This window comes from Sturnira hondurensis, unplaced genomic scaffold, assembly GCF_014824575.4.
Source record: "Sturnira hondurensis isolate 20B ecotype Veracruz unplaced genomic scaffold, ASM1482457v3 Scaffold0008640, whole genome shotgun sequence".
NCBI classification, from domain to species: domain Eukaryota; kingdom Metazoa; phylum Chordata; class Mammalia; order Chiroptera; family Phyllostomidae; genus Sturnira; species Sturnira hondurensis.
In genome coordinates this window covers 20,246,900-20,259,917 of record NW_028081271.1, presented here as the reverse complement: position 1 = coordinate 20,259,917, position 13,018 = coordinate 20,246,900, and the positions used below count along the sequence as shown (strand labels likewise).

Sequence of the window (13,018 nt, the reverse complement as noted above, 5' to 3'; positions counted from 1 at the left end):
TCTTTGTAGGCACCAGAAATCTAGAAACAGATCCCTTCTGTGAAGAAACTGTGTTCCCTGGACATACGGTTTACACTCGTCTTTGCTAACTGGCCCAGAATCTCCAGGGAAATAGACAGTCCTGGCTCTAGACTCTTGGGGAGGAAGAACAGCCTGCCTCGAACATTTTGGTACTGTTAACTGCTTTTGACAAAAAGGTCTTTCAGTGTGGGATGCTGAAGGATTGTAACAGATTGACTGGCAGAGAAGAAACCTGTGCAATCATCTATGACAAAAGAATGAGCAAAGACAGTGTTTTGACTAACACAGAAAGTAAAGGCATGGCACTAGGTTTTTGACAACAACAAAAACACTTGTTTCCCACATGTTTCTTTTTCTTGCTACTGTTTAGAAATATTGCGAGGAGTCCTTTTGTACAACATAATTCATTCAACAAATACTTGTTAAACATCTCTTATGTACAGGCACTCTTCTCTTTTAAGCTAACCAAAAGAGAGAAATGAGAATTCTATTTCTAACAAATATAGAATATTATTTCAACTAGTATAAGTAATTACTATTTGGGTTACACTATAATATACCTTCATGAAAATATCTTTCAAACAATCACTTACCTTGAAATATAAAATCATAAATCTCATCACCAGAAGAGAGCAGTCACTAGAGCAGACAAAAATCCCCAACACTGCGAAGGTGACATTCTAGTGAGTGAGACTATAAACTTAATAAGTAAATTTGGTGGCATATTAGAAGACAAGTGCCACTGGGGGGAAAGGTGAAGGGGCAAAGGGGGATGACCCATATGGGGGGGAGAGCAACTGCAATTTTATTGATGGATTGATTGATTGATTTTAGAGGGGGGGAGGGGAGAGACAGAGACATTGATTTGTTGTTCCACTTATTGATGCTTTCATTGGTTGATTCTTGAATGTGCCCTGCGTGGAGATGGAACCCGCCACCTAGGCATATTAGGGGCAACACTCTAAGCAATGAGCTAGGCCAAGGCGTGACTGCAATGTTTAAAAGAGCATTCAAGACAGGCATTTCAAACATTATGACAATTGACTCACAACTGACTGCCTGGGGTGGGGAAACATTACAGGGAGAAAGAACAGCAAGAACAAGAACCCTAAGAGTTAGGCCCAACCGGCAGGCTCAAGGAAAAACAAAGCAGCGAGTGGAGTTAGAGTGGAATGAGTCAATGAAGGAGTGAGTAACAGGCGATACCAACAGCAAAGATCAGAATAGGCCATCGTAAGAAACTGACTTTCTCCTATGAGGGAAAGACGGAGACTGGGGAGAGGGAGAAGGGAGAGAATGGCACAAAGGAAAGGGCTGGGCAGGAGCCACTCGATCTGAATAGGATCACCACGGTTACTATGCTAACCATGCTGGAAAGGAAGGAACAGCCATAAAAGACTAGATTGATAAATTAACAACTTTTCACTAGAAGGCACCCCAAAAATTATACAACCACTCTACAAATTAATAAAGATAGACAACCCAATTTTTAAAAACTGGGAAGAAACAGAACAGTATCTTCACACATACATAAAAAAATTCCAATGACTCATAAATGATGAGTAAGTGATCTAATCTCATCTCATTAGTAGGGAAATGCAAAGTAAAAGCACAATAAAATAGCACTATCTACTCAACTTATTATTGAAGTTTAGAGCGGATAATATCTGTCATTGATGACGTAGATAGTGGGTGCTCACTGCACCCCACAGCACATCTCTTCCACCCACCTTTGATTTTGATTTTGTTATGGTGGACGGTTCTCCACAACTCCTACCTCTGAGCTTGTCTCCTCAGGTGCAACTCAAAAGTACAGAGGAGTTAAATCCCAGGGGGCAACCATCAAACCAAAGAAAGATGGAAGCAACAAAAATGCAAATGTACTACAGCCACCTACATCAGAATGGACAAATGTCATGAACACAAGGCCGACGATAAAAAGCGGTAGGCAACAGGAAACATACTGTACACAGCAGAGACCACAACACATGGGAGATACATTTCAAGTCCCCCGGCAGGTGTCTGAAACTGTGAATAGTACCGAACCCTATATATACTAAATTTTTTCCTATAAGCACATACCTATGATAAAGTTTAATTTGTAAATTAGGCACAGTAAGAGATTAACAACAATAACTAATACCGAAATAGGACAATTATAACAATATGCTGTAATAAAGCAATGTAAATGCGGTCTCCCTTCCCTTTCTCTTGGTGATGGGAGGTGATGCAATGTCTGCGTGGCGAGAGGAAGGGAGGTGGGTAGGCTAGACAGAAGGATGATTCACGCCCCAGGCAGGAAGGAGCAGGACTGTGTGAGACTCCGTCACACTACTCAAACTTATGAATTGTTTATTTCTACAATTTTCTCTTTAATATTTCCAGACTGTGGTTGACTGTGGGTGACTGAAACTGCAGAAAACAAAACCAGAGAAAGCAAAACCGCAGATAAGGGGGACTACTGTAATTCTGTTGACTAACTCTATTTAGTCTACTCTATTATTAGAGCTCGAAATAGGCAAAAACTAGAGTAGTTAAGAATACATATTTAGGTGGCAAAACTGTAAAGAAAAGCAAGGATAACAGCTAACGTTAGGGGAAAAGGTATGACAGGGAAAACCACAAAAGGGATTTCTGAGAACGGGTAGCAAGCGACAGGCCTCGGGTGGTTACACAGTGTTCACTTTATAAAAATGGATTTGGCTATACATTTGTCTAGCTAGATTTTCTGTGTGTTTTATTTTTCACAATAAAAATGCTTTACTACATCACGAGTTGTAGGAAATAAGACCCAGCACGAGTATCCTTGGTGCTTCCCTTGCTGCAGGTATGCTCAGTGGAATCTAGTGAACAAGGCTACATTTAACCAGGGCCGAGAAATCCTTCAGGGAAAAAAAGGATGCATTTGCTCGACCTGATGGAGGCTGTTAGAGGTCAGAAAGCTGACATGAGACATACCTTCTATAGGAAGTAATCATCAATAAGAAATCAGAATCAAAGATAAAGGTCACAGAGTGAGAGGCAAACCTGGGATGCAGAGCAGGCTTTCTCTGATTTAAAAAAAAAAAAAGAAAAACACGAGATGATGCAACCGGAAACACCACCATTAATAAATCAAAAAAATTTATCGTCAACCAGTAGAGCAAGTAAGCCCATTTCACCCAAGAACAGGCCAGAGCGGTCTGTCCAATGAGGCTCGCCAAATCTTGAAGTGTCAGTCCGACGCAATCTGTGCTATGCCCATTCTGCCCACCGCCCACTGCCCACAACACTTCTCTGTTCCAAGTGGACATTAGTGTGATGTCCCCTGGAATGGCTTCCATTTTCCTTAAGAGAATCGGGTTCTCCCTCCATTCAGTAATGAAGGTCTCACGTACGCTCTTTTTTGCAAGGTGGAAAACCTTTTATTCTCCAAAACTTGATATTCCTAGATCTAGGGCATTCTTCCTTTTGCCCTCATTAATTTCAACTTACTATACTAACATATAAAATTATTATTATAAGACCAATAAAATTGGCAGAAACTCTCACGCTGACTTGCTACACAATCAAAGAACTGCCCCAAAAGGCAAAGGCAACAATCGACAAACAACTACATCTATGCTGAAATCCTTATTAGATGCTAAAGTGGGAAACTATTCTGGTACCAACAGCAATGGGAAAATAATATCAAGACAATCCACTCCCATTTATTTGAAATATAATCACCCCCTGAAAACTTTTTAAAAACTCCACAACAAAATTAACAACAGTATTTCCAGTGCACATGATCAGTCCTCAAGAACACAGTCTGAAAACACTGCTAACAGTAATCACGTCAAGGTTCGATGCTATTAAATGTTGTAACAGAACAGCACCTACCCTTTTTCTGTAACACTTCTAGTAAGTTGTTCTGCTTTAGTTCCTAACTAAAAATAAGTATTTTCTCAGGGCAAAATGACCTAACAAACACAGAGAAGCCAGAAAAAAAATAAAAAAGGACTTGAAAGATTACCACCAAAAGACACAAGCAGTTGAACATTTTGGCATATAGCCTTCCAACCTTTTTCCACATGTTCATATTTTTAAAGATAGAAATAACTCGCATAAGGATATTTCATATACTCCCTTTTTCACATGAATAAATACATTTTTAAAGGGACACATTACTAAGGACCAGCACCTCACAAACCAGCCTCTGCAGCACCCAGGGCATCTAAGGAGGTGCCCTCCGGGTCGGGGCCGCCACCTCACCAGGCACACTGCCTCCAACGCACCCGTTTCTGTGGCCCACAAAAATGTTTTCAGCTTAATTTCTTTTAAAATCAGGAGAAAAAAGGGAATTCACAATAATAAATATTTAATAATAAATCCAGACCGGGTTATATTCCTCTTTACATCAACACAGGCATAAGCTATCATTTTTAATATGTATAAGTAGAAAAAGTGACAAATAAAGGCGAAAGTAATTAGGACGCTGAAAATCATAATGCAGCCTACGGGGTTTTATATTTTTTGCCGATTGCCCTTCACTCTTTGATTTGTCTGCGACCTAACTCTTCAAATCCATATGTTGTTTTCTTCTTTCCAGGATTTTTTTTGGTGGGGAGGGGACAAGAGGGGAAAGTCTTTGCTAAGAAAATCTCTCCCTATCCATGACTGTTTTTTATTAAATCATACTTTTCTTTATTTCTTTATGTAACTGAACTTTATCTTAATGTATGATATATGGTAAGGATTATATTTTTCCAAATCTTTTCAAATTATACCAATCCCATTTATTGAATAATCAATCTTGTCTTTAAAAATGTCACTTTTAGTAATTCTTAGTTTTCTATTATGCATTTATTGATATGTTTACTATGCATTTAATATTGTATAATCCCCAAATACCCTAACACCTAGTATGAAAAGCTTTCTTATATTTTCTTCACTATTATCACAAAATTATTCTTTCAAATTGACTTTAAATTTATTTTTGTCAAGTTCCAGAATTAAAGAAATATATAAATATCTGGAACTTGATAGGATTTGCATTAAATTTAAGAATTAACCTGATGAAGACATATATTTCCAATAGTTTGTCATCTCATAAAAGAACACTGCCTTTACTAAATTATATATTCTAACTGTCAATAAACTTCTGTTGTCTCCTTTAAACAAGTCCTACATATTTCCTATTAAGTTGATTCCAAACTACCTTGAACTTTGGACAAATAAAAACCACCTTGTTCCGCCCTGGCTGGTGTAGCTCAGTGGATTGAGCGCGGGCCTGCAAACCAGAGGATCGAGGTTCGATTCCCAGTCAGGGCACATGCCTGGGTTGTAGTCCAGTTCCCTGCAGGCCAACTCCCAGCAGGGGACACACATACATTGATGTTTCTCTCCCTCTCTCCTTCCCCTCTAAAGATAAATAAATAAATAAAATCTTTAAAAAAAAGAATTAAAAAAAAAAACCACTTGTTCCTTCACACTTTTCAAAATGGTTATAGCTAGTTTATTGGGAATCTATTTATTTTATAACCATACTCTAATACTATTTAATTGAATCCCTTACTGTTCAAAACCAGACAATCAAATCATCTGAGCTGCTCCCCTCTTCAAATATTTATTCCTAAATCTTTTCCTCACTCAGTGCACTAGCTGGAACCTCCAAAGCAGCATAAAGTGGCAGGACTGACAAATCTTGTCCCCACGCTTCTCCAGTGTGCTCTGTGCCTGGTGGAGACTGACCTATGCGGACCGTGCATCCAATTAAGCACGGCCAATAAGAGGCGCTGGCAGAGATGAGAAGTCAACAGGAGAATACAGTTGATTAATTCCCGTGGATCCCACTCCATCAGGCCGCCTCCTGTCGGCAGTTTCCCTCTATTTTAACTCCAACAAGGTCAGCATCTCCTGGGGCAACAGCTTTTCTCCCCAGGATCTAGTTACAGTCTTCCCTTTACATCTTCTACAACCCCACAAAGTTACATTTTCATAATATAAAAACAACAACTTCTTTGCAGCTCTTCTCATGGTGAAAATAGACAATCTGAAATTTAGTATCCTCTTATATTCATGTTTAAGTTTCAATATGTAGTAACTTTTAAGTGTAAGAGTCACAATTCCATTACCTTCAAAATATTTTATAGCTACTTCAGGTCTATTCTTTGGCACAAGGTGTACTGAGGAGGGTGCTTTACGAGTATCAGCTCATTTAGGGGGTTTGTTATCAATATCTAGTCTTGCCACTTTGTGGTCAAAGAATGAGACCTGCCCTGTTTCCGCTGTTTGAAAATTATGTCTTCTTTTGACCAAACGGCCAACTGGACATCTGCAATGAAGATTCATGCTCTGTTCTGTGTAGAGCTAAAGTTTTATCTATTAAACTAACCATACTAATTATTCATTTGAACTTCTATAACCATGAAGACTTATCAGAACTTTAATACCATAATTCCTGGCCCAATATATGGATTTTTGCACCTTAAGCTCCAATGCTGTTTGCAAAGCATAACTTTAGCCCTTTTGGGTTCCAAAACCACCTGCAGAGCAAGCGGCACCCCTTGTGCTGATTACACTCTTTGCTAAATTATACTCAGCATTACTGTCAACTAACACTCCCTGCACTATAATGATGTGATCAGAAAACAGCTTTTTGGTTTTACAGGCCTGGGCTGAAACAAGGATGTTAACAAATGCTTAATCATGTATTACCCATTGTTCTCATTGCAAACCATATTTGCTTGACATCTGAGTCAGCCAACCACTGAAAGTACAGTTGCCCCACTAGTCAGAAAAGAAATAATGTAAGCTTATGGTCTTGTTTCCCCAGCAACCCATCGGTTTGACGGTCGGCACCTTCTACAAAAGTTGCCTTATCCCATCCATTTTCAAAAATATCTTTGGTTCATACCATGGGCTATGTTTCTGGTTTGCAAATCATTATCTGAATAAACTCTGTTTTAATTTTCCAAAAGCTTCCTCCAGACTTTTGTTTACATTTTTATATATATTTTGTTTAATATTGGAATCTGTCAATGATTAAGAAAGAGATTTTTAAATTTTCTCTAATATAAGTAACAATTTTCCCTCGAGGTGCTTTTCACATTAAACATTTTAATAACATAAAATAAACAACTATAACAAATGTTCACTAATGATCATATATCTCATAAATGAAAAGTGATCATCTTTGACTTATTTGAAGTCTCTTCATCGCAGGTATGCTTCCTAGAGATAATTATAGTAGTTTGTGACTGATGGCTGATGTATTATGTTAACATTTTGTCCTCCCCCCACTGAAATGTAAACTCTATAAAGGGCAAGTCTTGATCCAATTCACTGAGATATTCTAAGTGCCTGAAACAAAGCCTGGCACACTCGCTCAATAAACAGTGAATGAAGTATGGGGCCGCTCTTCACCGCCCCACACCATTTCGAGTTCCTCTCTAGCACCGTTTCATGACATCCTTCCTCTCAATGCTCCTTTTTTCATCTCAGTCTCTTGTTTCATCTCGCTTTTGATTATTTATTTCTCATTCCCTGCATTTACGTATTCCTCAACTTCACTACCAGCCAAAGCCAACACTAAATTTATTTCCCAGAATCTCCTATGGAAATCTTACAAACATGACATTTCTTGCGACTATAACTGCATTTTTATTAAGTATAGTTTTTTCATAAGCACTAATCTAATTCTTCTATTATCAATTTTTTCAGCCTAGTATTTACTCAAAAACATATCGATTCTGCAGTAAATGCTACTTGAATGCTTCCTCTTTACACCAGGATGTAATTGCAATTATTCTCTCAGATCTAAAGATAAAGTGCTAGCCCTGGCTGGTGTAGCTCAGGCGATTGAGTGCAGGCCTGCAAACCACACGATTGTGGTTCAATTCCCAGTGAGGGCACATGCCTGGGTTGCAGGCCAGTTCCCGGTTCCCGGGTCCCAGCAGGGGACGAATGAGAGGCAACCATACATTGTTATTTCTCTCTCTCTCTCTCTCTCCTTCCCTTCCCCTCTAAGATAAGTAAATAGAAAGAAAGAAAGAAAGAAAGAAAGAAAGAAAGGAAGGAAAGGAAGGAAAGGAAGGAAAGGAAGGAAAGGAAGGAAAGGAAGGAAAGGAAGGAAAGGAAGGAAGGAAGGAAGGAAGGAAGGAAGGAAGGAAAGAAAGAAAGAAAGAAAGAAAGAAAGAAAGAAAGAAAGAAAGAAAGAAAGAAAGAAAGAAAGAAAGAAAGAAAGAAAGAAAGAAAGAAAGAAAGAAAGATAAAGTGCTGACTGACACAAGTTTTTATTATCTTTCATGGCCCCAGGAAGCTTGAGAGACGTACAGGGAGTGTGCCTCCTTGGGGCCATGGATATTCCCCCATACGAAATCTTCATCTGTGTTGATTAAAGATGAACATCTTTCACACATAATTTTTTTCTCTGGCTCGACTTCTACGGCACGCATGTACCGTGGCTATATCCAGCTCTCAGCTTAGTGTGGCTGCCAACTACATTAAGATGGAACCTTGCTGCCTTATGACAACTTTCCATCAACTACTCATCAAAGAAGCCCAACTACTCAACGTTTCTTGTTCACCACTAGATCCTCAAATTGTTTTTGAACCCTGGCAAAAGAAGGGCTTCTAAGATCACAGGTTCTGGATTACAGGAACCAGACTTCCTGATTTCAAACCCCAGCTTGACCACTTCCTTAGATGTGTGACCTCAGTTTTCCTCACCTGCAGAGATGAAGATGTACCTACGTCTCAATAGGCTGTTGAGCATTAAATGATTAACACTTTCTAAGTAGTTAGAACAGCACCTGATACAAAAAACGAGTTCAGTAAACGTTAACTCCTCTCTCTCCTCCTCTTCATCTTGCCTCCCACCTTTATGTATAAAATTGGAGGTGGCAGCAGGACTGTATTAGGATTTCTTCTACTCATGGTGACACTGCAGTGCTTTCTCAAGGGGTTCGGGAGTAAATGCTTCATACTGTCCTTCAATCTGTATTCCAACCCGCACTAAATTGAGCAAAAACCCTTCCCTAATTTCTAATTCAGATGTAAACTTTCCCACGTTGTGATACCTATTGGTCTGTCACCTGCTTTGAAGAAGAGTGTAACTACCCACCTGTGCCTACATAAATGTTTCTTGCCGAAAGCCCTGTAGAATTATTTGTTAATTGAAAAACAGACTGTTCATTATGCAACTGTATCATGCAACTGATTTCAGCAGAGCCAGGAATAAATTTTCCTGTTTTCTCAACACAGATACGTGTATATCCCAGAGTTTAAGGAACATCAATCTACAATACCATATTAAAGAGAGTAAGAAGAATTCGAATACTCACGACGCTCCTGAATTCATGATGCAGTTCTGTGCTCCACAAACACAATCTCTCCCATCATCGTGATTCATTCCGAGGTTATGACCCAACTCATGAGCAACAATGGATGCAAATGTCTCTACCGTGATTTGCCCAAACTGCCCAAATACAAGAAGGTATTAATTAGGTTTCTGAGCAAAAAGGATATGTTTTGTTTCTGAAATTATTTTTTCACAACATCAGTCCTTATCCCTTTCGGTCTAGTAAGAAACTGGTGTGACTCAACACACTGACGGTGAAAATAGACCCTTTAAGCAATAGATCAAACACTGTATGTTAGATTACTCATGGTGGTTACTGGGAAAACAAATTCATGGTTCTAATTTCATTTTCTTATATGGAGTCTCTATTTCCTCACCTATAAAAAGTAAGGAGCTGCCCTGGCTGGCGTAGCTCAGTGGATTGAGCGCGGGCCTGCGAACCAGACAATCGCGGTTCGATTCCCAGTTAGGGCACATGCCTGGGTTGCAAACCGGTTCCTTGCAGGCTAACTACCAGCAGGGGATGCACAAAAGGCAACCATACATTGATGTTTCTCTCCCTCTCTCCTTCCCCTCTAAAAATAAGTAAATAAATAAAATCTAAATAAATAAATTTTTAAAAAAAAGTAAGGAGCTAATAAACACATAACAAATATTAGAATACTTAACCCAGTCTCTAGAAAAACCACCCCTCTGCCACTTCTACGTTGCCCCTAAATACACCCAAAATATAGTTTTAAGGACTAGGGGAGGAAGTGTAGCATCAGTGAATGCCTGACCCTGTCCTCACGCAGAAACCCAACAGTGAACACCAAGATCAAAAACGTACCACGTTAATCCCGCCTGCGTGGCTCCTGGAACACACTGTTCCCACGAAGGCCATTCCCGCAGTCCCACCGAAGCCTTTCTTCCTAAGTGAAAAGAAAAGGTCAAAGTGACAAGCAGTGCTTGGGAGGATAAAGGAACACACTGCTCCTCTCTCTGTGGGTAATCTCAAACTGGACTGATAGAACCTACAAAACCTGGGAGAAGACAGCAAAATTAAATCACATTGTAAAGTAGGAATACAATAAAGCCTTCTCTCTTTTATTCTCAGAAAATAAGATTAATATCACAAATTCACTTTTTCAAAGGAAGACACATTTTAGAAAACACAAAATATTTTCTACCCTCTACTGAAAAACCTCCCTGAGATGCATTACATTTAGAGAGTCAAAAAGTCTAGTGAAAGACAGGTAACAAACTCAATGACCATACATGCACGCGGGAGGCTGCCGGGCAGGGAACACAGTGGCCTCCACACGGTCCCTCCCTTGGACCTAAGGGCCTGTTCCCTCTGCCTGGGACCACCCTCCCCAGCGCACACCCTGAACTCATTCGCTCGCCGCCTTCAGGCCTTTCTTCAAAAGTCATCTTCTCACTGAGACCTTCTTTTGCCACGTTACCTACAATTTCCACTTTACTCCTCCAACCCTTTTATTCTTCCTCCTTACAACTTATCTTCATTTAACATATTATATATGCTTATTTATCTCATTCATGGCCAATCACCTCCACCGGAATATGGACTCCATGAGAGCAAAAAGTTTTACCTGCTTTGTTCACTGGTGTACCCCAGTGTCTACGGGTATAATCTTTTATACCCCTAATAAATATATTTTAAATGAATGAATAAATCCTCTTCTGGGGCATCTGAATAGATTGACACATGGGGATTTCCAAGAAAACACGTCAGCCAGATCGCCACACAGTGAACCCAAAAGTCGCCAAGCTCCACTCAATGCTTCCAAATGGCTTTTCAGTAACCCATGTTAACCACAAACAGAAACCAGACATCGTTTGGGAAATGCCTCTACCACAACAGATGGAGACAAAAAAGAAGTGAAAACACAGCTTGGTAAGGTGCACTTGGGCAAAGCACGGGGGTACGCTTGAGGTATGCCTATTCCTTTTAGGCTTAGTGAACTAGATAGCATGCTCACTGGCTGAGGACACGTGCAGGTGCAATTTTACTAAAAATTAATAAGAAGGTCATGACCATCCCTGGCTGGTGTGGCTCAGTGGATTGAGTGCCGGCCTGAGAACCAAAGGGTCACTGGTTTGATTCCCAGTCAGGGCACATGCCTGAATTGTTGGCCAGTTCCCCAGTAGGGAGCACATGAGATGTGCTCATGTGCTCAATGGCAACCACACATTGATGTTTCTCCCCCTCTCTTTCTCATTCCCTTCCCTTCTCCATAAAAATAAATAAAATCTTATTTTTTTAAAAGGTCATGACCAAGCCTTTTTAATTATAGGGACACAAAAATCCATTTTGGCATTTTCAGTGCCTTGCCTTGAACTAACTCATATAACAAAAGAAAACAATAGAAAATCAAGAGAAATTTCTCCTCTGAAAAAAACTGTATTTTAGGCATCTCATTGAAGGAGGCAAAAAAGTATCATATAAAGTAAAACATGTTTTTGACAAAAAGCCAGCCTATGAAGCCAGAAAACTTTTAAGAAGCATAAAATGTCTTAAATATTTTTTAAAATAGTGACTTCTTTTTTAAGGTTTTATTTATTTATTTTCAGAGAGAAGGGAAAAAAGGGAAATAGTGAAGGAGAGAAACATTGATATGTAAGAGACACATTAACTGGCTGCCTCCCACACTGGCCCATAACCCAGGCATGTGCCCTGACTGGGAATCAAACTGCTGACCTTTCAGTTTGCAGGCTGGCTCCCAATCCACTGAGCCACACCAGCCAGGGCTGTTTTAAATATTTTAAGTGAACACTTTGCTGTAACTTTTTAGAATGTACTTGTATGAAGTGTTTATATAAGCTTAAGTTTTATTATGGTACCATGAAATTGCTATATGAAAACAGAAAATTTTTAAAAGATATCAGTAATATTTCAAAGAAAGTAGGAAAACTATTATATCCGTGAAGTCAAAACTTAATTATATAAAAATTTTTCAGCCCTGGCTGGTGTAGCTCAGTGGATTGAGCGCGGGCCTGCGAATCAGACGATCGCGGTTCGATTCCCAGTCAGGGCACATGCTTGGGTTGCAGGCCAGTTTCCTGCAGGGGCCAGTTCCCTGCAGGGGATGCACAAGAAGCAACCATACATTGATGTTTCTTTCCTCTCTCCTTCCCTTCCCCTCTAAAAAGATAAATAAATAAAATATTTTTTAAAAAAATTTTCAGGACAACAAAGAAAACTATTAAATATTAAAAATAATGTACGCAGAAATTAAAAACTCAGTGTAAAACTTAGAACATAATTTTAAGAAAATATCCCAAAAAGTGGACAAAAAGACAAAGAGAAAGGAGTCAAAAGATAATAAAATTAGAGGATAAACACAATATTCAATTGCCAAGTAAAAGGAATCCCAGAAGAAATGAAGAATAAAAATAAGATGAAATCATCTACAAAACAATTTGAGAAAAATTCCTAAAACTATAGGACATCAGTTTCAAGACTGAAATTACCACTAAGGAGACAGCACATCACTGATTAGAGACCTACACCAAGAGACCTAATCATTAAGAAACTTAACCGACACCTGGGAACTAAGAGAAGATCCTGTATGTTCCCAGAGAAAAAGAAAAAGGCCACAAACTCAGGATCAGGAATCAGAATGATTTAAGGCTTCTCAACAGTAATACTAGAAGTGAAAAGATAACAAACAC

The 13,018-nt window shown here is 39.3% G+C and overlaps 1 protein-coding gene across 1 annotated transcript in view; it reads right to left on the bottom strand.

Moving 5' to 3' along the window:
• The window catches only part of ADAM9 (ADAM metallopeptidase domain 9), a 97,642-nt gene that overhangs the window by 51,774 nt on the left and 32,850 nt on the right, over positions 1-13,018 (bottom strand). The window contains exons 10-11 of the mRNA XM_037055422.1: positions 10,173-10,254; positions 9,327-9,460 (exon numbers count right to left, since the gene is read on the bottom strand). Coding sequence (XP_036911317.1) covers positions 9,327-9,460; positions 10,173-10,254 — 216 coding nt within the window. The remainder of the gene's footprint in view (positions 1-9,326; positions 9,461-10,172; positions 10,255-13,018) is intronic.